This window comes from Globicephala melas, chromosome 8 (genome assembly GCF_963455315.2).
Source record: "Globicephala melas chromosome 8, mGloMel1.2, whole genome shotgun sequence".
In the NCBI taxonomy this organism is placed as follows: Eukaryota; Metazoa; Chordata; class Mammalia; order Artiodactyla; family Delphinidae; genus Globicephala; species Globicephala melas.
This window is the reverse complement of record NC_083321.1, coordinates 88,089,415-88,115,884: the sequence shown is the minus strand read 5'-3', so window position 1 is coordinate 88,115,884 and position 26,470 is coordinate 88,089,415. Positions and strand designations below refer to the sequence as shown.

Below are 26,470 nucleotides of genomic sequence, written 5' to 3'. Positions count from 1 at the left end.
CACCATATTAACAAATTAAGAAATAAAAACCATGTGATCATCTAAATAGATGCAGAAAAAGCTTTTGACAAATTCAACACCCATTTATGATAAAAACTCTCCAGGAAATGGGCATAGAGGGAACCTACCTCAACATAATAAAAGCCATATATGACAAACCCACAGCAGGCATCATACTCAATGGTGAAAAACTGAAAGCATTTCCACTAAGATCAGCAAGAAGACAAGGATGCCCACTCTCGCCACTCTTATTCAACATAGTTTTGGAAGTCCTAGCCACAGCAATCAGAGAATAAAAAGAAATAAAAGGAATACAAATTGGAAAAGAAGAAGTAAAACTGTCACTGTTCGCTGATAACAAGATACTATACATAGAAAATCCTAAAAATGCCACCAGAAAACTACTAGAACTAATCAATAAATATGGTACGATTGCAGGGTACAAAATTAATGCACAGAAATCTCTGGCATTCCTATACACCAACAATGAAAAATCAGAAAGAGAAATTAAGGAAACACTCCTATTTACCACTGCAAAAAAAAGAATAAAATACCTGCCTAAGGAATAAACCTGCGTAAGGAGGTGAAAGACTTGTACTCAGAAAACTATAAAACACTGATGAAAGAAATCAAAGATGACATAAACAGACAGAGAAATATACCATGCTCTTAGACTGGAAGAATCAGTATTGTGAAAAAGACTATACTACCCAAAGCAATCTACAGATTCAATGCAATCCCTATCAAACTACCAATGGCATTTTTCATTGAATTAGCACAAAAAATTTTATGATTCTTATGGAAACACAAAAGACCCTGAATAGCCAAAGCAATATTAGGAAAGAAAAACGGAGTTGGAGGAATCAGGCTCCCCAACTTCAAACTATACCACAAGGCCACAGTAATCAAGACAGTATGGTACTGGCACAAAAACAGAAATATAGATCAATGGTACAGGACAGAATGCCCAGAGCTAAACCCACGCACATATGGGCACCTAATTTATGACAAAGGAGGCAAGAACATACAAGGGAGAAAAGACAGTCTCTTCAAATAAGTGGTGGTGGGAAAACTGGACAGCTACATGTAAGAGAATGACATTAGAACACTCCCTAACACCATACGCAAAAATAAACTTCAAATGGATTAAAGACTTAAATGTAAGTCCAGACACTATAAAACGCTTAAGAGGAAAACATAGGAAAAACACTCTGACATAAACCACAGCAAGATGTTTTTTGACCCACCTCCTGGAGTAACAGAAATAAAAACAAAAATAAACAAATGGAACTTCATTGAACTTAAAAGCTTTTGCACAGCAAAGGAAACCATAAACAAGACAAAAAGACAACCCTCAGAATGGGAGAAAATATTTGCAAATGAAACAAGAGACAAAGAATTAGTCTCCAAAATGTACAAACAGCTCATGGAGCTCAAAATCAAAAAATCAAACAATCCAATTAAAAAATGGGTGGAAGCTACACTCAACAATAAGAATGAACCATAGCTTAATAATATCAAATAGGGACTTCCCTGGCAGTCCAATGGTTAAGACTCTACACTTCCACTGCAGGGGCATGGGTTCAATCCCTGGTTGGGGAACTAAGATCCCACATGCTGCGCCGTGTGGCCCAAATAATAATAATGATAACAATAATAATATTAATATCAAATAAAATATTTAAGTAATTAAGTCTAGAACATTAGTGTACAATGTTCTGTTTACAAAGTGAAAAAGTTAAAAAATATGTTATATAAAGATATATAGTTTTAAGGAATATATATGTGTATATATATTCCCTATAAATTGTATACACGTATACATATACATACATATATGCAAATCAAAGGAATAATGAACCCAGATTTTGAATGATGGTTACTTCTAGCTGAAGGAAAAGGAGGATGGACGGAGTACATATGACTAGATGTCAGTTGTCAAGATCTCAGTTTTTATACTGGGTTGTGGCTTTATAGATGCTTATTATCTTATTAAATATAACCAGCTAACAGACTGAAAAGAGGTTCTGAATGGATCAGTGGCAAGAGTGTGTCATAAACCAAGGATTATGCATAATACAATTCTGTATACCTGAATGCTTTTTAAGAAGGTTTATGGCTTTGTATTATATAAAATTTTGTCTATTTAAAGAAAATGTTAAATTTAATGTAAAGTACTTATTCAGGCTGTGTTTATACATTAACTAGACGTATATAAAAACATTATATAAAATATTTTTAAAATCCTAAAAAAAAAAAAAAAAATGGGTGGAAGACCTAAATAGACATTTCACCAAGGAAGACATGCAGATGGCCAAGAGGCACGTGAAAAGATGCTCAACATCACTAATTATTAGAAAGATGCAAATCAAAACTACAATGAGTTGCAGATACAACTACTATGGAAAACAGTACAGAGGTTCCTTAAGAAACTAAAATTAGAACTACCATATGACCCAGCAATCCCACTACTGGGCATATACCCTGAGAAAACCATAACTGAAAAAGACACATGTACCACAATGTTCACTGCAGCACTATTTACAATAGCCAGGTCATGAAACCAATCTAAATGTCCATCGAGAGATGAATGGATAAAGAAGATGTGGCACATATATACAATGGAATATTACTCAGCCATAAAAAGAAACAAAATTGAGTTATCTGTAGTGAGGTGGATGGACCTAGAATCTGTCATACAGAGTAAAGTAAGTCAGAAAGAGAAAAACAAATACCATATGCTAACGCATATATATGGAATCTAAAAAACAAAAAGAAATGGTACTGATGAACTAGTTGCAGGGCAGGAATAAAGAGGTAGACATAGAGAATGGACTTGAGGACATGGGGTGGGAGGGGGAAGCTGAGGTGCAGTGAGAGAGTAGCATTGACCTATATACACTACCGAATGTAAAATAGTTGGCTGGTGGGAAGCAGCTGCATAGCACAGGGAGATCGGCTCAGTGCTTTGCGATGACCTAGAGGGGTGGGATAGGGAGGGTGGGAGGGAGGCTCAAGAGGGAGGGGATATGGCGACATGTGTATGCATATGGCTGATTTGCTTTTTTGTGCAACAGAAACTAACACAGTATTGTGAAGCAATTATACTCCAATAATGATCTATTTAAAAAAAAAAAAGAAGAATATACATTTCAACTTCAGGATAGCTGTTCTTCTGGGGAAAGAGAAAAAATGAGCCCCCCATCTTTTCCTCCAGAGAAAAGGTCACTCTACCAGGATGGACTGATGGACTCTTGAGATGCACAGTTCAAGATTAGGAAGAGGTGGGAAGAAGAGAAAAGCTAATTGATGTAGGGTAATTTAAAAATAAGTGACAGGGACTTCCCTGTTGGCGCAGTGACTGGGAATCTGCCTGCCAATACAGGGGACACTGATTAGAGCCCTGGTCGGGAAGATCCCACATGCTGCGGAGCAACTAAGTCCGTGAGCCACAACTGCTGAGCCTGTGCTCTAGAGCCCTCATGCCACAACTACTGAAGCCCACGCACCTAGAGCCCGTGCTCCTCAACAAGAGAAGCCACCACAATGAGAAGCCCACACACCGCAACAAAGAGTAGCCCCCGCTTGCCACAACTAGAGAAAACCACGCACAGCAACAAAGACCCAATACAGCCCAAAAAGTAAATAAATAAATAAGTGACAAAGAGGCATGGACAGAAATGCAAACCAGTTGAGAAAAGGGGAACTGTATTGGAGTGTGGTTTGTAAATAAGAGGCTCCAGAGTAATGTGGGTTTACAGAAAATTGAAAAGGAGAGAAAAAGAGATATAGGAAGTGTTACTGGGGTGTATCAAAGGGAATTTATTAACAATTTTAGACGAGAGCCAAGTAAATTATTAGAATTCCTTAAAAAAAAAGTGTGTGCTTGAGAGTCAGACTGAGTATCAAACACTCAGTTTGCTATTAATTTGCTGAGTGAGCTTAGGCAAGTAGCTTAAACTCAGTTCAATTTTAATTTTCTCATCTGTAAAGTGGGAATAATACCTTGCATGGAAGCTGTGGGAATTAAAACATAAAGTGCCTTAGCAAATTATCGCTATCCTGCCTTTCAAGTAATCAATACAAAATATACATGAATAAGTAACATAAAAATTGTGTTGATAACTAAAACACATTTAAATTTAATCAGGTGGGCATTGTATTATTGTCAAAATTTACCATAAAATTCCTGTAGTTAATAACTCTCCAAAATAAAAGTGTACTCCTTGGAAAATTTTTTTAGTATAGTAATCACCACACATGTCCTTTTACTATTTTCAGGCAGCAACATTCTAAGAGTCCATTGTGTACTAGTTGTTATGTGGAGAGAAAAATGAAACCCTATATTTAAGAAGTCCAGAATACAAATGAGAACACAAGTGAGAACAGTTCTTTTTGCAAAGAAAGCAAACACGTTCTTGTGGATTTAGGCATCAGAAAAAGATACCAGGGATGAAAAATATAGTTCAACTAAGCAGATAAATTTAGTGATCAGAACAAAATGGAATTAATTAGGAAAAACTGTATATAAGAGATCCTTTACAGAGTAATATATCCTTTTCATGTTGATTATTTTAACAGGGTTTAATACATGTGATTATTCTTCAGCCTTCTGAGTTTAAATTGTTCATGTAGCCACAAGGTCTGGAAACACAGACAAATATACATAAGCAGTTTACTGATCTTCCATGATTATGTTCAATGTGCTATTCCTCACTAGCAGTTCATAGTTCAATAAGCTGTGCAAATGTGCAATGAACAATGTGTATTAAAGCAACATTCCCATCAGTCCTTGTACACCTATTTACAATGCATTGCCTCAGATGATTTGTGACTAATTTTCACTGAATAAACTTGCACCTTTAGCATATTCTAGAAGTGATCAAGGGAGCTCAATCTACTAAGAAATAGAATGTTGTCTATGTTTCTAGACTTGGTGATCACCTGTATTTTATTTTTTATAAGATTCACCTACTGTAAGTCTTATAAACATTTTTGCCATTTACATTATACCAAGAAAAAAAATGAATACTACAAATGATATAATGGAAAAAACAGATTTCTTTTGCTTTCATATAATTCTACACCAAACATTTTGCTGAAATGATTTTAATCTATAGATGAAAGACTCTTTAAATGATACTCAGAATACATTACAAATTTGATTTTAAAATAGATTTGAGTCTAAAACAGGTCTTATTCACAATGATTCCAATAAATCAAGTGCTCCAGAACTCAATATGGAGATGCAACAATTATGTGATGACTTCTTAATCGTCCAAGGGGATAAAGATCTTCTTCAAATATGGAAAAAAATTAAATCATTCTATAGTATTAACTTCTAAGAGTTATTCTCCTTTATAGACTACAATATTATTATCAGTTTCATATACTTTTACTTTATAAAGAACTCCTATAGGAAGAAATTTCTGGAGGTTTTCCCAGATATATACAGCTACATTTTCTGTCGTGCTGTAGAAGAAAAGGAAAGAAGATCAAAAGGCAAATAAACAAAACTTCATGTTTAATACTTACAGAGAATAGAAATTCTAGTTTTAAAAGATATTACACTAAAACTTTAGAAATCACACAATAATCAAGTAAAATGTTAAAATCGATTCTTCTTTCTTACTATTTACATAAAGTAAAATAGTCACTCACCTTACAACATCTGCAAAATACGGCACATCCAGATCCAGATTCTTATGATCAAGGGGCTTCATAATTGCCTCCTATAGACAAAACAAAGGAAAAACATCACTAATTCCATTTATGACTCATATTCCAAAGTATCCTACCTTTGCCTCTAAACCTTACCTTATCATTTAGTCACTAACTCGATACTTGCAAGTACTTGGTGTCTTATAAAACAATCTCAGAAAGTTTAAAGTTGTAAAATAAAGTAAGGCCTAGCTCTCCACAATGACTGGATATCCTCATTACTGAATGCAAAGAGGTAAGAAACCAAAAAATAGAGAATTCACTGGAGCTTTCTCATAACAAGCCATTGTGATTCAGAATTTAGTTTAATACTTCTTGAATTTTGTCCAAAATGTTACTAGAAATACTTCTCCCTAACAGTCTCACCTTCAGCACAATGCCACAATTTAATTAGGACAAACATTCAATGAGTACTACATTTATAAAGCAGATTGAGACTAAAATTATGTAAGGAGTTCTAAATTTCTGCTGTAAGGTGTAATTTAAGAATGCTCTCGGGCTCTTAGAAGAAAAAATAAAAACATGTAAAGACTATTGCTTCCTAATACTTGTATTAGGAATATTAAACATAATGTTTTTCTTTATCAATGGCAAGAATTGTAATTGCCTTATTCTTTGTAAATTTTTACTTTTAGCTATTGTAAAACATCTAAGCAATCTAAAAAATACAATAAACTAGTGAATATAACAAGAAAGAAACAGACTCTCAGATGAAGAGAACTAGTTGTTACCAGTGGGGAGAGGGAAGGGAGGAGGGGCAGTAAAGGGGTAGGGGATTAAGGGGTACAAACTATTATGTATAAAATAAGCTATAAGAATATATTGTACAACATGGGGAATATAGCCAATATTTTATAATAACTATGAATGGAGTATAACCTTTAAAAATTGTCAGTCACTATACTGTACACCTGTAAATTATATAATATTGCTCATCAACTATATTTCAATAAAAAAAGCATTTGTGAAACAATCTAAGTTTCCATATGGTATGGTTCCAAGAAAGGTACATTAATGACAACAATAGCAATCATTGTCTGAACAAAATCAGAATCATATTAAAAAAAGTAAGTTCTAAACCAAACAACTTTTAAAATAAATCAAATGATATCCATATGGATATCAAGAAAATAAACCTTTGTTTAATCTTTGTTTTAATTGAAAATTCCAGTTCAGATCTCAACTTTTCCATTGAAGCCTCTTCTACAGGGCTCCTTCTAATTTGACTCTGTATGCCATGATCAGCCACTTTTACTCATGTAAAAGTACTAAAGTGTGTGGTGTGTGGTATCCCTCAGGTATGCAAATATGGAGAAAAAGTGTAGAGAACCTCTCCTTTAGTATTTAACTGTATGCCTGCTTGGGGTGCCTCTTATATTTCTCAAGTTGTTGTCTTGTATTTGTGTGTGCGTGTGTGTGTGTATATATATATATTTTTTTATGTCACCAGTAAATGTAAGCACTCTGACTTTACAGCTTTCCTACAGTACTTTGAGCACAGTACTGTTTGTTCATTCACTCATTCTCCTATTCATTTATTCAAGCAACACTTATTGAGCACTTACTATTCTTTACCTGCTATAAAAAGTCACGTGAGAGCTTCCCTGATGGCGCAGTGGTTAAGAATCCGCCTGCCAAAGCAGGGGACACGGGTTCGAGCCCTGGTCCGGGAAGATCCCACATGCCGCGGAGCAACTAAGCCCATGCACAACAGCTACCGAGCCTGTGCTCTAAAGCCCGTATGCCACAACTACTGAAGCCCACACGCCCAGAGCCTGTGCTCTGCAACAAAGAGAAGCCACCGCAGTGAGAAGCTCTCACACCACAACAAAGAGTAGCGCCCGCTCGACGCAACTAGAGAAAGCCTGCGCACAGCAACAAAGACCCAACACAGCCATAAATAAATTAATTAATTAAAAAAAAAAGAAAGTTTAAAAAGTCATGTGAGCACTCTGTGGCTAACAGCTATGTCTCATTCATCATTGGATTCCTAGTACTCAGCTCAAAGACTGATGCAAAGCAGGCATACTTATTGAATATATGGGAGATTAGTAACGTGAAAGAAGTAATGATTATTAATAACAGCATTTTTATGAAACAAATGTCAAATTTTAGAACAAAATAAGGAGCAAAGCTGAAGCAAAGTAAACAGGTGAAATGAAGGCATTTTAAAAACTAAGGTGGATGGAAGAAAATCTAATCTCAACTTTGTAAAGGACTAACTACATGACCTAGGGCAAGTCAGTTGGTTAACTGTTCAGCATCTCTCAATCTCAACCTATGGAATGAAGAAGTTGGCTTAGATAACCTCTGAGGTCTCTTACAATCCAAGAATTCTGTAATGATATAATCAGTAAGTCTTTTACCGAACAACCTCTTTTTTGTTATCCCTATGATGAACTGCCCCAGTGAGTTTATAATAAAGCTAAAGTGAATAAAACAGGGTAGTACTAAAATCTGTGATCAAAGGTGTAAGGAAAATTCACAGAAGAAGCAGAAAGTTTCAAGAAGAAAGCTGTGTCTTGAAAGAAGGGCAGAATTTGTTAAACAGAGAAAATCAGGATACACCAACAAAAAATACAAGATGAGCACGCTACATTTATTCCTATCATTGTAAGACAACCATGACTAATTTCCATTAAGTCATCCAAACACCTTTAGGAGAACATTGAGAGAAGTTCCTCCAACTACTACCCCACTCCCTCACCCAATTCCACTTGCCAGGTCATAGGACCTCTGATGATACTTGGTTGGGGAAGTGAAAAGGGGGCCATCAAATATTATATTCAGAAGACAGCACAAAATAAGCATCCAACATGCCATTACCTCCATATACTCTTTGAGGTCAGTCAAATTCATGACCATTCCTGTAACAGGATCAATCTAAAAAGTAAACAAAGGTGAATATTACTATAACATGCTCTTCATATTTAAACCTCTGGTAAATTATTAAGCTGCACAATGTGCAGAAATTGTCCCCACATTGGCCTTCATCCCCGAGACAATCCATCTCAGCATGGAAACACCAAGTGCTCTAGGCTTCCTTTTCACTGTACTGCTCTTCTATCTGTCCACATACAGCACATTAAAGAGGACATTTTGGGAGAGGAAAGGCCTGAAATGGCAGCAGCTCACCATACACAAAGACCAACAATGAAGCAATACTGATTTGAACAGAATTTTTCAGCACAGAATCCATCACGTTGGCTGAAAGAGAGCCCAGCAATGTGCACAAACCACATTTTCAGCACGTACCTCTCCATGTACTGTCACCACAACTATGGGGAAGAAAACAAAATACCAAAAAGAAACATGACTTTCAACAGAGTAACATCCAAACACAAGTTACTAACATAAATTATTAGATCTCACCCCACAAAGCTATATTTTCCCCCAGAACATCTTTTAGTTTAGATCTTTTTATCAACCAAGGCAGAGGAACTTAGAGGTGCTTAGCCAAGGCCAAAAAGGGTATAAATTCTGTTTATGATGCACTTGGAAGGAATCTCCACTAGGTAAGATCAAGATGCTGCTTGATCACTGCCTGTAAAAGTAGAAAACATACAGGAAGAAATTCAGCTACACACTGAGCTGGTCCAAGTACCTTTCTGAGCAAGCAAAACTACTACTGGGCCTAAAATTCTTATTCCTTTACTCATGTGAATGTAAACACAGTTTATAGTAATGCTCTGTAAATTAACAAGTACTTGTATGAAACTTCTGAAAAATCTTGATGATCAGAGTGCTCTACAAATTAATGACTTTTTCATATTTTTTTCAGCTCCATACAGACACCATTAGGTATTATGTGATAAGTGAGCAAACGGAGAATGAGAGATATCATAGGTCAAGTAAGTTAGGCAGTAACTAAACTAGAAATCCCAAACTTCTGACATCTTTTCTGGTCTTTTTACTCCATCATACCATATGCTGTGATGCTCTATGGCTTACATAGCTGTTTTGTGAGATATCATCTGTATCTCAAATAATCAAGTCCCTTGTCCTTGCATAAATTAATTACTTTCTTGGAACACTACTGTCAAAGTTTTAGACCCAACCTATTTTTCTGCCATGCCGCATATCTTGAGCCAATATGCTCCCTTTGTCAGTCATTATTTACTCAATGAATACAATCTAATTTTAACATTGACCTCAGCAATACCTAATTAGAAGGAAACATGGTGCCAAAAGAACGTCATGTACTCTTAAGGCCAAGGAAAAAAGTATTTAAGCCATTCATTGTTTTGATCTATAACAGCAGACAATTGCATAGTAAAACTTAAGATACATCCAACTAAGGCAACAGATCTTTTCATTTTGAACTTCCATTTAATTTCTCATTCAAGGCTCAAAGCATTCATGTTCTGTCCATAAGGTTTCTTATACTCATTTAGACTGTATATGCTGAACACTCTTTCATCACTACCGAAAGAGCTAAAATTTCACCAGTTTTTCTCTCACCTTTATAATTGTGCCCATGGCCATTTGGGTTGTTGCATTTCCCAAACAGTTTCAAGTTTTCCTCATTACTCAGAGATTTGCTGACCAAAAAAAAAAAAAAAAAGTCAACATGATACATGTTCAGATACCTTCTCTGTTCCCTACGCTTATTGTTTGCTCTAGCCTTTGAAAAACTTCACAACTTACTATTCTTTAGCTCATCAAATGGAGAGTCATAAATCAATTTGATTTCATTACTCAATTTTATGTCAGGAACCAGTGTATGCCCCCTAATTAGAGGACTATACCATACAAATTAGCTTAAGTAAATTCAACATCCTTGTTCCACAGCAAGACTTCAACAACTGATCTGCTCAAGGCCCTTCCATTTTTCAATTCAACATTTACTGAGTACCTACTACATACTAGGCACAGGCTGAATGAAGCAAGGGCACATGGTGATTAAAAAAGAAAAAGACGCTTATCCTCAAGTGGCTTAAAATCTCATTCCCCCTGAAAAATAATTACATGACCTAGTACATCTTCTCTTTAAAACCTTGCTTCATTATCCCTCAACTATTGCCTACTGATAACTTCAATCCATTCAGGGGTATTCAAAGCAGGTTAAATTTTAAAAGTACAATACTCAGCCGTTGTTCCAGGCAGAAATCCGTTTTCTTAATGGATTTTTATACATATACCTGTCCAATCAACTGTGCATCTTCAATGAGGCCGTACCACTCTCATATGTTTGAGCTTCCTATTACATAACCCCTTTCTTTTTTGAGACTCTCTTTATTACTTTCCTTTCTCCTGCTCATCTACTTCTTACATTTAGAGTACTACAGTTCACAAAGCTTTTGCACAAAATTATCTCACTGTACTCTCCACAAAATTGGCCAGTTTGTACACTGCAGATAGAAAACTGTGACAGGTCTTGATCACTGCTGCACCCCTGTTACCTAGCACAAGACCTGACAACAAATACCTGTCCAAGGAATAAATGGATAGGTGAATACTGTTAGGTAGAAATTATCCTCATTTTGCAGACGAGGAAACAGATGCTCAGAGAGTGGAGCTTGCTAATGAGTGGCAAAACCCTGCTCAAAATCAACTCTTCAGTGCGATGAAGCAGTATGAGTACTCTGGGCTCAAATCCCAACTGCGCTGCTTGCTCTCAGGAAAGTGAACATCTGGGTTCATTTTCTCTTCGGTATAAAGTGGACAAAACTCGCCTTGCTGTAACTGTATTAGCTATGGGTAGCTAACATGTACTGAGTGTTTACGATGTGCCTGGCACTGTGTAACCTGGGCGAGTTCAACACCTTTCAACGTCACATCGATCCCCAGAAGGCTGGTAGACGCCGGTCGCGGGTGTTATGACGTCATCAACGAAGCCTGGTGGCCGCAGGAGTGCACCGCGCCCCCCGCCCTCTCATCAGCGGGCACCCGTACCCCTCCCGCACCCGGGACCCAGCTCCGGAGCTCGAAGGTGCTGACCCCACCACTGGTACTGTAGGCACACCCCACCTGTGGAGCCGATGGGTCGCGCTGAAGGAGACCAGGCGGGACACTCGCGCCCGCCGGCCAGGGCCCGAAGCCGCCGCGCTCATAGTTTTGCAAGCCCGCGTCCCCTCCAGCGCCTCCCGCCCTAGGCCCGCCGCCAGGCTGAGAAAGGGGGTGGGGAAAGGCCCGTCCGCGGCTGCGCAGTGCGGACGGCGCCCGGCAGACGTGCTCTCTGCTTCACCCTGCGACTGGGCTCCCTCTGCCGGCCTGGAGGCCGTAACAGGCGTTTCTTGCTATCTCAATCTCTTGGGAGAGCAAGCGATCAGAGAGCTGGGTCCGCCTTAGAGCGGTCAAATAAGGTGGGTGGGGTCTTAGTGTACTTCATTTTTACGTCTGCTCAATGAGGTCCCTCTCACTCCCTTCTAGAAAGCCCTGGGTTGTAGAAACCTCCAATCGTTGCTTACTCTGCGACGAGTCCCAGGGCCAGCCTACTTATAGCTTAAAGGGAGCAGAAATTTGAGTGCACGTGTGGGACCACGTGGCTTTAAGAAATGATACTACCTTTGGACTATTTGTAAAGATTCTTACAAAGGGAAACTCTCGAGCTGTCCTTATCATCCATATGCATGCATGGAGCCGTTTATCACTCTGGGTTGCTGCAGTATAAACACATGCACCCATGAACACACACACGTTAGCTATTCTCTGTCCAATGTAGACACCTCCAGAGTGAAAGAATCTTGTTTCCTCGCCATCTACTCATAAGCGGTGGCCAAACTACTTATAGTTCCTAGTACGCACCAGTGCATTTCTCGCCTACATTCATTCTTTCATTAATTACTGAATACCTACTGTGGCTGGCACTGTTCCAGGCACTGGAAAGGAGGGATAAAATCATGGACGTGGTGGAAATATAAGCCCCATGATGGTTTCTCCCAGATGTCTCCTGTCTCCAGCTATATATGCTGTTTGTTGTGCATTAAATTATTAATGTGTAGCAAACTTCCTCACACGTTTTCAAATATTTTTCTCCTTTCCCCCATTGGGCTGTAATGAACTTTAAATAATTATAAACCAGAGATTTTTGAGATGGAAACTCAAAATCTAGTTCAGTCCTCTCACTTTACAGATAAGAAAACACAGACCCAGATAAGTGAATTATTTACCCAGGATCACTTATAAACAATGTTTCCCAGGCATTGACTGCATCAGAGATAAATACTATAACCATCAATGGTTACACAAACACTTCCCTTGTTCCCAATTCAGTTTAAAGAATCAAAATAAAATAAAAGGTAAAAGGTAGAAAGAATTTCTGAGAAATTGCTTTAGTTATTTGCTTTAGTAAAATATGTCACTGCATTTGCAGAGTTCTTACTCTTTTATTAAAGCTAATTCTATGTAAAGGTGCTCACCAAATTCACCCTCAGTCATCCTGTTATGCATTGAAATGTGTCCCCTCCAAAGTTAAATGTGTTGAAGTCCCAACCCCCAGTACCTCAGAATATGGCTTTATTTGGAAATAGTAACTTTCCAGATGTAACTAAGATAAGGTCACAAGGATGCACCCTAATCCCTTTTCCCCTCACTTGTGCACCACACAGTTCCTTTCCTTGAGTCTCTGGACACTGTCCAGTGATGAGTTGGACTTAGGGAAAGGAAGAGGCCCTGCCTAGGCTCTGAGCCTCAGTCATATGCTCAATTTCCAGAACTTTCTGCATTGGATTACCAGGCATATACACCTAGATTATAAAATGTTGTTGATCCTTTTTTGTCTTCTCCTTCAAGAACCGTATAGATGGCAGGGCCAAGGCAGAATTCAGGTATCCTTGGGTCAAAATCTTATTTTTATACTGCTAAACTTTATGTTTGAGCTTTACTCTCTGTGTAGTAGGATGGAGTAAAGGTTTATAAACAGAAGAAAGACATGATCAGAGAGACCTATGTACCTCCCAGATGTCCACTGGAGTCTTCTTCACCTTTCAGATCCAAATAAGATCTGGATCAAACTTCCATGTCTGATCTGGGGGAGTACAATGCCTTTTTGAAGACTTCTGTGAAACACCAAGGGATTTATGTTCTTATGGTTATCTCAGCCTCTACGCTCCCACATCTGCTATATTAGTTCTGTTTAGGCATCTTCTATTCCGTACCTATTGCTATTGCTCTGTATCTCACCAACACAGACACAAAACTTAGAACCTTTATTTTATTGCCACAATGCAAACCCTGACATGTGGCATTTGTATGTATGGAACACTTTGCTAAGGTGAATAGGGTTTGTGATGTTTATAATAACTCTCAAGGAAAACTGAAGAGAAACTGACTATGTTGGTCCAGGACTGTGCCGTGAGCCTAATGAGTTCACACTGCCCCAAACTACATGTTTGGGGGGGCTTCTCCAGCACCATTCAACATGCACATGGAACATGCACAGTTTAACTGGCCTGGCCTTGGAGTATAACTGAAGGAAAAGGGAACACGGTATTTTGACGTGAGGTTTAAATGACAGATCTAGGCTGATTTGGGCTGTTGGTAAAAACTAACGGGGTTGGGCTTCCCTGGTGGCGCGGTGGTTGAGAGTCCGCCTGCTCATGCAGGGGGCGCGGGTTCGTGCCCCGGTCCGGGAGGATCCCACATTGCCGCAGAGCGGCTGGGCCCGTGAGCCATGGCCTCTGGGCCTGCGTGTCCGGAGCCTGTGCTCCGCAGCGGGAGAGGCCACACAGTGAGAGGCCCGCGTACAGCAAAAAAAATAAAAATAAAACTAAAGGGGTTTAGACATGCAAAGATTATATGGTCTCTAGTGCCACCTGTTGCCCAATTAAATGAAGAACTACCAACTTTTTTTTTAGCCTCTTTATTGGAGTATAATTGCTTTACAATGGTGTGTTAGTTTCTGCTTTATAACAAAGTGAATCAGTTATACATATACATAAGTTCCCATATCTCCCTCCCTCCCACCCTCCCTATCCCACCCCTCTAGGTGGTCACAAAGCACCGAGCTGATCTGCCTGTGCTATGCGGCTGCTTCCCACTAGCTAGCTATTTTACGTTTGGTAGTGTGTGTATGTCCATGCCACTCTCACTTTGTCACAGCTTACCCTTCCGCCTCCCCATATCCTCAAGTCCATTCTCTAGTAGGTCTGTGTCTTTATTCCTGTCTTACCCCTAGGTTCTTCATAACCTTCTTTTTTTTCTTAGATTCCATATATATATATATATATATATATATATATATATATATATATTAGCATACAGTATTTGTTTTTCTCTTTCTGACTTACTTCACTCTGTATGACAGACTCTAGGTCCATCCACCTCACTACAAATAACTCAACTTCGTTTCTTTTTATGGCTGAGTAACATTCCATTGTATATGTGTGCCACATCTTCTTTATCCATTCATCTGTCGATGGACACTTAGGTTGCTTCCATGTCCTGGCTATTGTAAATAGAGCTGCAATGAACATTTTGGTACACAACTCTTTTTTTTGTGTGTGTGTGTGGTTCGCGGGCCTCTCACTGCTGTGCCCTCTCCCGTTGTGGAGCACAGGCTCCGGATGCGCAGGCTCAGCGGCCATGGCTCACGGGCCCAGCCACTCCGCGGCATGTGGGATCTTCCCAGACCGGGGCACGAACCTGTGTCCCCGGCATCGGCAGGCGGACTCTCAACCACTGCGCCACCAGGGAAGCCCCACAACTCTTTTTGAATTATGGTTTTCTCAGGGTATATGCCCAGTAGTGGAATTGCTGGGTTGAATGGTAAGAACTACCAACTTTTCATCGTTCTCTGAAGAACTAGACACCTGGAGATTAGGAAAAAATGCCTGATTTTAACAACATTCCTCAAAACAACAGCCTCCCAAGGCTGAGCTGGGGGCAGGGTAGGAGGTGGTACTTGGTGGTTCAACTGCAGTGGCGTCTGCTCTGGACAGCAGAGAAATAGCCAGTTTAGAAGGAGCCTCCAAGCATGACAGCCTCTGTGAGTACCTTAGGACCAGTAGCAACAGGCAGGCTGTAATGGAAAAAACAAGGGGCTTTTCAGACCTATATTCGTATTCTACTAGCTATGGTTATCTGTATTTCTTCTCCCAAGTGTGGGAACCTCTGTCACCCACTTATCTGGTGGTGATAATCAGGTCTAGTTTTTCTTTCATGTATTCTTATTACCTGTAAGATATATCCAGTAAATATAAATTTAAAACTCTCTTCAAAAGGTTGTATCAACACTTGCTTAATGTTTTCAAGGAAGATCCCTAAGAAAATATAAAACCATAATTATCTCATGAATTCCATTTTTAATAGAAATTTAATAGAAATTTATGTCTATGGTTTGGAAGGTAAGGTGCACCTTTGCTCTCTCTTTTGTACAGAGCACATTCATTTAAAACCTAGTTCCCAGACCTTGTGGATGTTCCATCAGATGGTCACGAAGGTGCCATGGAACCCGTAAGGCATTTGCACAGGCACCTCTGCTCGGCCCAGTTCTTCAAAGTTCTTGGCATCCAAGACTAGGAGAAAATTTCTTTCATTCTAGAAAAGGAAAGCCAATACTGAATATTCTCTCTTATTTTTTTCCTACAAAAAAATCTGTCTGTTTCCTCCAGTGGGCTGTAAAATTCCTAAGAGACTACATATTACTCATCTTCATGTCCACCCCCAGCATCTGGCACAGTGCCTTGCCTATTCATTCACTAAATGTTTGCAGAATGCTGAACTGAACAGAAAAGGAAATTACACCTGAAGAAGTACATATGTAGAGCAAAGAATAAGTTCTCTGTATCAATCACCTTCATAGGATCTCTTTGGGTTTAAGGATCTTTTTACCTGCCCCTTTCAATCTCCTAAGAGACATAAAAATTCTTCTAAAATGAAATGTCTCCATTTTGTGTTACTTTGGAGCTGTTCAAAAGGTAGCATTGCAAGGCAGACTGAGATTTGCCCTGGTCTAATTACAGGAGTGGCAAGTACCTGGCATGAGGACAAAGTCCTCCTAAGCCCATGGCAGGCATTATTAATTGATCACAGCACTTTCCACATCTAAACCTTAAAAAGCCTCAGAATCCAACACCCCAGGTAGCCAGTAATAATTGATCAAAGCTGGTACTCAAAGTGAACCTACTGCCACAAGACTGCCCTAGACAAGAAGTTATATATCAACATTATTGGGACTTCCCTGGTGGTCCAGTGCTTAAGACTCCATGCTCCCAGTGCAGGGGGCCCAGGTTCGATCCCTGGTCAGGGAACTAGGAGCCCGCATGCCACAACTAAAGATCCCATGTGCTGCAACTAAGACCCAGTGCAGCCAAATAAATAAATAAATATTAAAAAAAAAAGATATCAACATTTTTGAGACACTAGGTCAGGGCCTATCACATTAGATTTTTGGGTCACTCTATTTATTTTATTTTTTTTTAGGTTTTTTTTTTTTTAATATTTATTTATTTTGCCTGCACCGGGTCTTCGCTGAGGCATGCAGACTCTTTAGTTGCGGCATGCATGCGGGATCTAGTTCCCCGACCAGGGATGGAACCCAGGTCCCCTGCATTGGGAGCACAGAGTCTTACCCACTGGACCATGAGGGAAGTCCCTTGGGTCACTCAATTTAAATTGGCAGCACAGATGGTGGTATGAAATATTAGACTAGAATTCAGAAGTTTGGGATTTAAATACTGGCTTTACCACTACGAGATCGGATGCAAGTCTCTTTCAACTTCCTTAAGTTACAAATTCTACGTGTAAAATGGTACCCCACAAAGTTGTTTTGATGACTAAATAAGATAATATGTATGAAAGAGGTTTGTAAATAAATTCCTATGCAAATGTTAATTATTATTATGGTTCTAAAATAGAACTTTAAAACAGTAATAAAGTACTGATTATGATAAAAGGGTACCCAAATAATAAGGAGAGGAAGAAAAGGGAGAAGGTGCCAAATTGGAATCAAAATAAACCATCAACAGCATCACTAAATATAACCCTCAGAAGGCCCAGTGCTATTTCTCTTTCTGACGATGACGGAAATACATTTACCTGGTTGGGAGTGATCACCACAGAAAGAATAACCCCACCATCTTCTTCATTGGCTCCTGGTACTGGAACAAAAACAGGTTCTGAGGGATAAAAGCCATCTTCTCTCCAAACCTGTAAGTCCCCAAAAAAGTATTTGATAAAAGACTGGTTATGAACTGGAAGCTTTCTATAGTTATTGTCAGTCCCAGCATGAATTTGACTGTCAGTGCAATGGTCCAACAGTAGAAGAATCGGGCTTACTGAGTTAAATATAGGAGAGGGAGCTTTTGCAGCTGCAGATTCCATTATCATCAAACACAACTGGTGTAATTATAGTTTCCCATCAACTTGAAATAGAGGTGTCCCATGATTTCTCTCAAAATACTATCAAGCATAGAATTGTTTCTCTGGGCTTGTGGTTCATTTAGATTCCCTAGAGGGAACATACCCCTAATCTATGTGATTCCATGGTTCTCAGATTTAATAAAAGTAAGTGGCTGAGCTGCTTAAATAGTAAAAAATCTCAAGACCTACCTTAAAAAAAAACAGAAATTAATTCAAAGGGCAGAATAGGTTTTTTAAGAGTTCAGAAAAGCAAAGAGAATTTCATTACCGTCAGTGTCTTGTTCACCACGTCAACCTTGATCAGAGAATCGCCCACCAAATGCCGAAAGCCACAGCCATAGAAGAACTGATACTTTTTGCCACTGAATTGGCCATAGTTGATCTGGGGAAATTCAACACCTCCTTCCTCTTCTAGGTCCTCAAGATATAGATTTTCATAAGAGCACAAAATCTAAATGAGGGCATAAAAGGATTTGTAGTGATTGCTTAATTCTTACTTTTTTCAGTATAGGTCAGCGTGGGGCTAACACCCTATAAGAGTTTGTGACAGGGCTTGAAAACTGAGGTTCTATGTCATTTTTTAATATTGTTCCTCTTTTCATCATGTGTATGAACATATAAAAGATTATCTGGTTTTGTGACTAAGTTATCAAATGGCATAGGAGGTAGAAGTGGGCTTTTATTCTACTAAAGCTGAGACATTGTTAGCTACACAATGGTATGTAAGTGCAAATTATCTAAAAGGTGGGGATGGTCAATTCCTATCTCAAATACTTAGACATTCCACAACCATTAGAAAGTTTCATATATTTGTTTCAAAACACAAAAGGGATAGGTAACTACACTGCTCACTCCCACCCAGAATTCTGTGGCTCTTTTGCAAGCCATGCTCCATGACCTTACCCTGCTCAGCTGAATGTTATAAAACTTACTGGGCACCAAACATTGTGGAGAACAGCCACACTACATAGCCACACTACTTTACTAGTGAATGAAGAAACACTACTGAGGATCAAAGTCTTAGTCTAATGTCCATTCATAGCATACCTTTCCATCAGCCTGTTTCACAGCACTGGCTGAAGAATAGGTCAAGGGGCTGAGGTTCTTTCCCTCAGGGGCATTCAAACCGACATGTAAGGGCAAAACAAACCTTCGAGGGAAAGATCTGGCTACTGAATTATAGACCTGTTCAGGAAAGAGAAATAAACTGTTGAGAAAATTGTCATTCATAGAATAACAGCATGTCCCAATAACTGAGATCCAGCCAGTATTATTGGCATTTCTAAGTAATTGCATAAATGATCATTTTCATTCATTCATTTACTCAGCAAATATCAGTTGAGTACCTACAATAGGCCAAGCTCTGTTTCAGACACTGAGAACACAACAGTGAACAAAACAGTGTCTGGCCTTATATTCTAGTGGAGAAAGAATGATAATAGATAAGAAATATATGTTACTTAAGTAGTGTCAAATAAATAAATGATTATATAGCTCAAAGTCAGATAGTGATAAGTGCCAATAAGAAACACACTGAAGGGTGAGGGACTAGAGAGTAAAATGGGTGCTTCCTTCCTCAGGTTTGGTCCAGGAAGAACTCTGTGTGGAAATGGGCTAACTTAGCAGGCCTGGGTTGTTCAAACCCTGCACATTCTCAGGGAAAGCCCTGTTTTCATGACTGGTCCTTGGCCAGCACCTGGGAACGGAGCTCTTTGAATGTTCAGTCTGATAACAGTATGTTCGCATGCCTGAGGCCTTGAGGCGTGCGGTACTAATTTGTTCTTATAGTTTATGCTAACAACGTGATTTATAATGAACACCTGCCTTCTCTATGGGGCTCTAGAACTTCAGTAATTGAGATTACTCATGTAGGGGCCATATATGTTATGTGTTGATCCCCAACAAACACCCTGGACCACCAGCTTGGGTGGGCTCCCCTGGCAGGCAACATTTCACACGTGTTGTCACAACGAGTTGCTGGAGGAATCAAGCATATCCTGGGAGAGGGCTCTTGAAAGCACGCACCTGGTTTCCTCCAGACTTCATCCCATGTACCTTTCTTTTTTTCTGATTATTCTGGGACCCATGAGCCCTCCTAGTGAATCATCAAAACAAAGAGTGGTTTTGGGGACCCCCAACACAGCATCTCTGCAGAGATGATGCTTAAGCAGGAGACCCTAATAAAATAAGTGTATTTTTTATGACAGTAAGAATGGCTTAAGCACATCTTCCTCTCTTGAAATATTGTAAGATGGGGAACAAACTATGCCATTTTCCCCCATATACCTAGCCCATATCATCTCCATAACATGCAGAAATGTTTTTACTAAGTAAAGACTTAGTGCAATTTTTAAGCTTCATAAACAATTAGCTTTTAAAAATTTACTTTTAAATTTATGTAAACATTTTTGTCTTTTGCAAAACCATAGGTGAACAAAAAGAGAGTGCCAATAATGGTGAGTTAGGCAATATGGATCAACTGTTTCCCTGAGAACAGATAGAAAAGCTGGACAAAAATGTTTAAAACAGCTATTTGAAGGTGCTGGTGAGCTTAAAAAAGGTAATGAAGAACAACGGGGCATAGATTTGGAAGAAGGAAACCCACAGAAACTACATATTGGGGGCAAATTTTCCACTAAGGACATCAGCTGCTTTTAAGAACAGGCAGCTGAAAGGCTGAGAAAATATAAAAGAATTTTTTATTAAACTTTTTAATTGTGAGATATATACTGCAGACCCACAAGCAGCTGTAAGAAATAATACAGAAAAGCAAACAACTGATTTTAAAATGGGCAAAGGACTAGACTAGACATTTCACCAAGATATACAAATAGCCAATAAGTACATGAAAAGATGCTCAACATTATTAGTCATTAGAGAAATGAAAATCAAAATGACAATAAGATAATACTTCACACTCATTAGGATGGCTATTATAAACCAAAAAACAAAACAAAACAACAAAACAAACAAAAAAATCCAGAAAACAAGTGTTTGTGAGAATGTGAAGAAAGTGGAACCCTAGTGCATTGCTGGTGGGAATGTAAAATCGTGCATCTGCTGTTAAAAACAATCTGGCAGTTCCTCAAACAGTTAGATATAATAGAATTATCATATGATCCAGCAGTTCCACTTCTAGGTATATGCCAAGAAAGAACTGAAAACAAGGACTCAAACAGATACTTGTACACCAGTGTTCATAACAGCATTATTCATAATAGCCAAAGGCTGAAAACAACCCAAATGTCCCCCAACAGATGAATAAACAAAAGGTAGTATATACATACAAGGACTATTATTAAACCTTTAAAAGGAATGAGATTCTGATACATGTTACAACATGGATAACCCATGAAAAGATTATGCTAAATGAAATAAGCCAGACACAAAAGAAAAAATCTTGTATGATTCCATTTATATGAGGTACCTAGAATAGGCAAATTCATAGAAACAGAAAGTAGAATAAGGGCGACCAAGAGCTGGGAAGAGGGAGGAGATAGGGAGCTGTTATTTGATGGGTACAGCGTTTCTGTCTGGGATGATGAAAAAGTTCTGTAAATGAATAGTGATGTTGGTTGCACAACATCATTAATGTATTTAATGTCACTGAATTATACACCTAAAAATAGTTAAAATAGTAACTTTTGTGTTATGTATATTTTACCACATTAAAAAAAACAAACTGCAGCGAGATCCCATGTATCCTTCATCCAGTCTCACCAATGATGACCTCTTACATAACGACACTACAACAGGGAAACTTACATGGATATAATCCACCAACATTACTCAGATTTCACCAATTTTACACACATTCATTTGTGTTTGTATGTGTGTTTAGTTTTATGCAATTTTATCACATGTAAATTCATATGATCACCACCATACTCAAGGTACAGAACAGTTCCATCACCACAAGGCTCCTTCATGTTACCCTTTTATAAGGATATTGCCACACCAACTCCCCCATCACTTGGCCCTACTGAGAAGAGATTTTGATAGTTTTGAAGAGCCAGAAAAATAAAAGTTGTAGTTCAAAGTCTCCAAGAAGGGGAAGCCTTGATAAACCTCTAGCTCTTTGGCTGTACCCTAGAAGTAAAAATAAACAAAAATAGTCCAGCTCTTGCAGCAACTGTATCATGTTTCAAATTTTCTCAATCCCTATAACTAGATTAAGAATATCTTCAACTGATAATGTACCCTAGCCATCTGCCAGAAGCAAATGAAAATCTTCCCCAGAGGAAGATAACAGAGTCTCAAAATATCCCTCCTACAATTTTTCAAACACAGTATTCTGTATAGAATAAAAATTAGCACATGAGATGACAAGAGAGCATGATTTTAAAAACAACAAGAAGATAAACAACAAATGATAGAAACAGAACCACAAGTGATCCAGATAATAGAGTTATCAGACTTTAACTATTCCGAATATGTTGGAGGAAATTATTTTAAATTGGGATTGTAGCAGAGAACTAAAATTAAAAAAGAGAAGGGAATCAAAATTCTAGAACTGAAAAATGCAATGAGTTTAGGAACATAGTGCCTAGGTTTAAAAGCAAAATATACACAGCTGAAGAAGAATGTTTGGGGCTTCCCTGGTGGGGCAGTGGTTGAGTCCGCCTGTCGATGCAGGGGATGGGTTCATGACCCGGTCCGGGAAGATACCACATGCCACAGAGCTTCTAGGCCCATGAGCCATGGCCGCTGAGCCTGAGCATCCGGAGCCTGTACTCCGCAATGGGAGAGGCCACAGCAGTGAGAGGCCCACGTACCGCAAAAAAAAAAAAAAGAATAAGAAGAATGTTTGAACTGTAAGATAGATAGGAAGAAAATATCCAAAGCAAGATACTTAGACCAAAGGATAGAAGATACTAAAAAGAACATAAGCAACAGAGGGTTAGAGTGAAAAGGCGTAGCATATGTGTACCGTAATCCCAGAAAGAAAAGAGAGAAAAGACTTACCAGATACAATATTTGAAGAAATAATAGGCGAAATTTTTCAAAACTAATGAAAGACATCAAACCATTGATTCAAGAATCCTTAAGGGGGCTTCCCTGGTGGCGCAGTGGTTGAGAGTCCGCCTGCCAATGCGGGGGACACGGGTTCGTGCCCCGGTCCGGGAGGATCCCACATGCCGCGGAGCAGCTGGGCCCGTGAACCATGGCCGCTGAGCCTGCGCGTCCGGAGCCTGTGCTTCGCAATGGGAGAGGGCACAACAGTGAGAGGCCCGCGTACCGCAAAAAAAAAAAAAAAAAAAAAAGAATTCTTAAGGAAAAAAATAGTAAAAATAAATCAAAAGAAACTCATACTAAAAAATATCATAGTACTAACTACAGAAAACCAAAGAGAAAATCTTTGCGGGGGGGTGGTAGTTCAACTTCAAAGGAGCAAAGCTTTAGACTGACAGCTGATTTCTTAACAGAAATCAGAAGACAATGAAATGATATCTTTAAAGTTTCAAAAGAAAATAACAACCTAGATTCTTTATCCAGTGGAAACATCCTTCAAGAAAGAAGGTAAAATAAAGACATTTTTCTGACAAGCAAAAACAGAGATTTCATCACCAGCATATCTGAACTAAAGAAAATACTAAAAGGTGTTCTTCAGTCAGAAAGAAAATGATTCCACATGAATGCTCAGAGAGGCTAGAAGGAATTAAGAGCAAGAGAAGGTACAGATGTGGGTAAATGGGTAATATGGGTAATTATGACTACATAAAACAACATTAATAATAATGCCTTATAAGGGTTAATATAGAGAGAGAATTAAAATATATAAAAACAGTAGCATATAAATCAGGAGTAGAGTAAATGAAGTTAAAGTGTTCCAGAGTCCTTGCATTGTCTGGAAAGAATTAAAAGAACTGATTTATAATATACTGTGTTAAATCAAGGATGCATATTGTGATTTCTCAAATAACTACTTAAAGAATGTATAACTACCAAGCTAATGGTCAGAGGGTGGAGTGATGTTTGGGGGAGGGGAGGTGGAAATGAAATAATAAAATATGCTCAACTAATGTAGAGAAGGCAAGAAAGGAGAGAAAACAAGAACTAGTGAGACAAATAGGAAGCAAATAGTCAGATGGCATATTTAAACCTCAAAATATTAATGACTGGTTTAACTAAATGTGCCAATCAAAAGTCAAGAATTAGCACAATGGGGCTTCCCTGGTGGCGCAGTGGTTGAGAGTCCGCCTGCCGATGCAGGGGACATGAGTTCATGCCCTGGTCTGGGAGGATCCCACATGCCGCGGAGCAGCTGGGCCCGTGAGCCATGGCCGCTGAGCCTGTGCGTCCGGAGCCTGTGCTCCGCAACGGGAGAGGCCACAACAGTGAGAGGCCCGTGTACCGCAAAAAAAAAAAGAATTAGCACAATGGATTTTGTAAATGTATATTGCTTACATGGTACATATTAAGAAAGGTTAAAAGTAAAAGGATGGGAAAGTTATAGCATGCAAACATCATGGCAAAAAGCATTACTTAGAGATAAATATTCAATAAACCGGGAAGGTAAAACAATTCTAAATTTGTATGCACACAGAGCACCAACATATGTAAATTTAAAATTAGCATAACTATGAGGAGAAACAGAAAAATCTATACTCCAAGCAAAAGATTTTAATATACATTTCATGTTATATGATAACTGATAGAGATCAATAAGAATAAAGAAGATTTGAATAATATTATTTTAAAATATGACCTAATCAACATATATAAAACACTACATCCAAAATTTATTATTTTAAATGCACATAAAACGATTTTTAAATTTTTTTAAAATAATCTTTTCTGGGCCATAAAGCAAATCTCAATAAATTTTATAAACTTCAAATCATACAGTAAAATTAAGCTAGAAATCAATGGGAAAAATAACTAGAAAGATTTCCATTTGTCTGAAAGTTTAAAAATAATTTTCAAAGAAGAAATCTCAGTGAAAGTTAGAAAATACTTTAACTGAAAAGTAATAAAACATATCAAAACTTGTGGGATGCTCTGCTAGACAGAAATTTATCATCCCAAAGGTATATATGTTGAGGAGGGAAAGGTAGAAAAATAACAAACTAAGGTTTTATATCCTTAGTTAGAAAAGGAACACATTAAGTACAAAGAAAGTAGAAAAGGAAATGAAAATAATAGCAAAAATTGATGAAACTGAAAATAAACACACATTAAAGAAGATCAACTAAGCCAAAAAGTTGGTCTTTTGAAAAGCCTCATTAAATTGATGACAACCTAGCAAGCCTAAAGGAACAAAAAAGACAGCACAAATAACCATATAAGGGATAAAAAAAGGGGCTATCAATTAACCCTACATACATTTTTTTAAAACATAGAATATCATGAATAACATTTGGTCAACAAATTTGAAATTTTAGATGGCATTAATAAATTTGTTAGAAAAAGACTATTTACCAAATCTGACACAATAAGAAATAGAGAATCAGAATAACCCTATACTATTAAAGAAATGTAATTTATAATTTAAGATCTACCTATAAAGAAACTTACAGGCCCAGATGACCTTACTGTTGAATTATTCCAAACATTTAAGAAATAATGCCAATCTTATACTTTTCATGCAGAGAGTAGAAAAGAGAACAATTTCCTACTCACTGTATGAGATCAGCGAAACCTTAATAACAAAGCCTAACAAGGGGGCTTCCCTGAGGCGCAGTGGTTAAGAATCCGCCTGCCAATGCAGGGGACATGGGTTTGAGCCCTGGTCCAAGAGGATCCCACATGCCGCAGAGCAACTAAGCCTGTGCACCACAATTACTGAGCCTGCGCTCTAGAGCCTGCGAACCACAACTAATGAAGCCCACGCGCCACAACTACTGAAGCCCGCGCTCCTGGAGCCTGTGCTCCACAACAAGAGAAGCCCCTGCAATGAGAAGCCCGCGCACTGCAACGAAGAGTAGTCCCCGCTAGCTGCAACTGGAGAAAGCCCATGCGCAGCAACGAAGACCCAACACAGCCAAAAATTAAAATTAATTAATTAATTAAATCTATTTTAAAAAACTAATAAGGACATTATAAGAAAGAAAAATTACAGGCCAATCTTAATCATGAAATTGATGCCAAAAAATGCTAAATAAGATATTAGCAAAGCAAATCCAGAAATATATTAAAAATACAGTGCAACGAACTGGGATTTACTTCAGGAATAGAAGGTTAGTTTAACATTCAAAAATCAATCCATGGCTATTATAAACGTTTTAAAATCAATCAGTGTATCTCACCACATTTGTAGAAGAAAGGATAAGTCATGTCATTATCTCAACAGTGCAAAAAAAAATTTGATAAAATCCAACATCCATTCATGAGAAAAATTATTAGTAAATAAGCACATCAGCGTCATGCTGTACACATCAGCGTCATAGTGCATGATATGCTCCCTTTGTCTCTCCCCTTCAGTCTACAACCAATAACATAATGT

The 26,470-nt window shown here is 38.4% G+C and overlaps 2 protein-coding genes across 19 annotated transcripts in view; both read right to left on the bottom strand.

The window, feature by feature from the left end:
- PTS (6-pyruvoyltetrahydropterin synthase) overlaps positions 1-11,845 on the bottom strand; it is a 119,132-nt gene extending 107,287 nt beyond the window's left edge. For 7 of the 8 annotated variants that reach the window (XR_009564959.2, XR_009564958.1, XR_009564960.1 and 4 more), the window contains exons 1-5: positions 11,692-11,845; positions 10,183-10,262; positions 8,977-8,999; positions 8,548-8,604; positions 5,662-5,732 (exon numbers count right to left, since the gene is read on the bottom strand). Coding sequence is in view for 3 of the 8 variants with exons in the window: in XM_060304047.2 (XP_060160030.1) it covers positions 5,662-5,732; positions 8,548-8,604; positions 8,977-8,999; positions 10,183-10,262; positions 11,692-11,774 (314 nt within the window). In the remaining 5 variants the exon portion in view is untranslated. Of the gene's footprint in view, positions 1-3,832; positions 5,473-5,661; positions 5,733-8,547; positions 8,605-8,976; positions 9,000-10,182; positions 10,263-11,691 lie in introns of those variants that run through there. The other variant, XM_030837146.3, reaches the window with a different exon arrangement.
- A 2,809-nt stretch (positions 11,846-14,654) lies between these two features.
- BCO2 (beta-carotene oxygenase 2) overlaps positions 14,655-26,470 on the bottom strand; it is a 53,319-nt gene continuing 41,503 nt past the window's right edge. For 8 of the 11 annotated variants that reach the window (XM_030837054.2, XM_060304044.1, XM_060304043.1 and 5 more), the window contains 4 exons: positions 19,072-19,209; positions 18,293-18,475; positions 17,701-17,811; positions 14,655-16,200 (listed from right to left, as the gene is read on the bottom strand). In XM_030837054.2, the coding sequence (XP_030692914.2) occupies positions 16,087-16,200; positions 17,701-17,811; positions 18,293-18,475; positions 19,072-19,209 (546 nt within the window). In that variant the 3' untranslated portion in view covers positions 14,655-16,086. The remainder of the gene's footprint in view (positions 16,201-17,700; positions 17,812-18,292; positions 18,476-19,071; positions 19,210-26,470) is intronic. The other 3 variants (XR_009564956.1, XR_009564955.1, XM_060304042.1) reach the window with 3 other exon arrangements.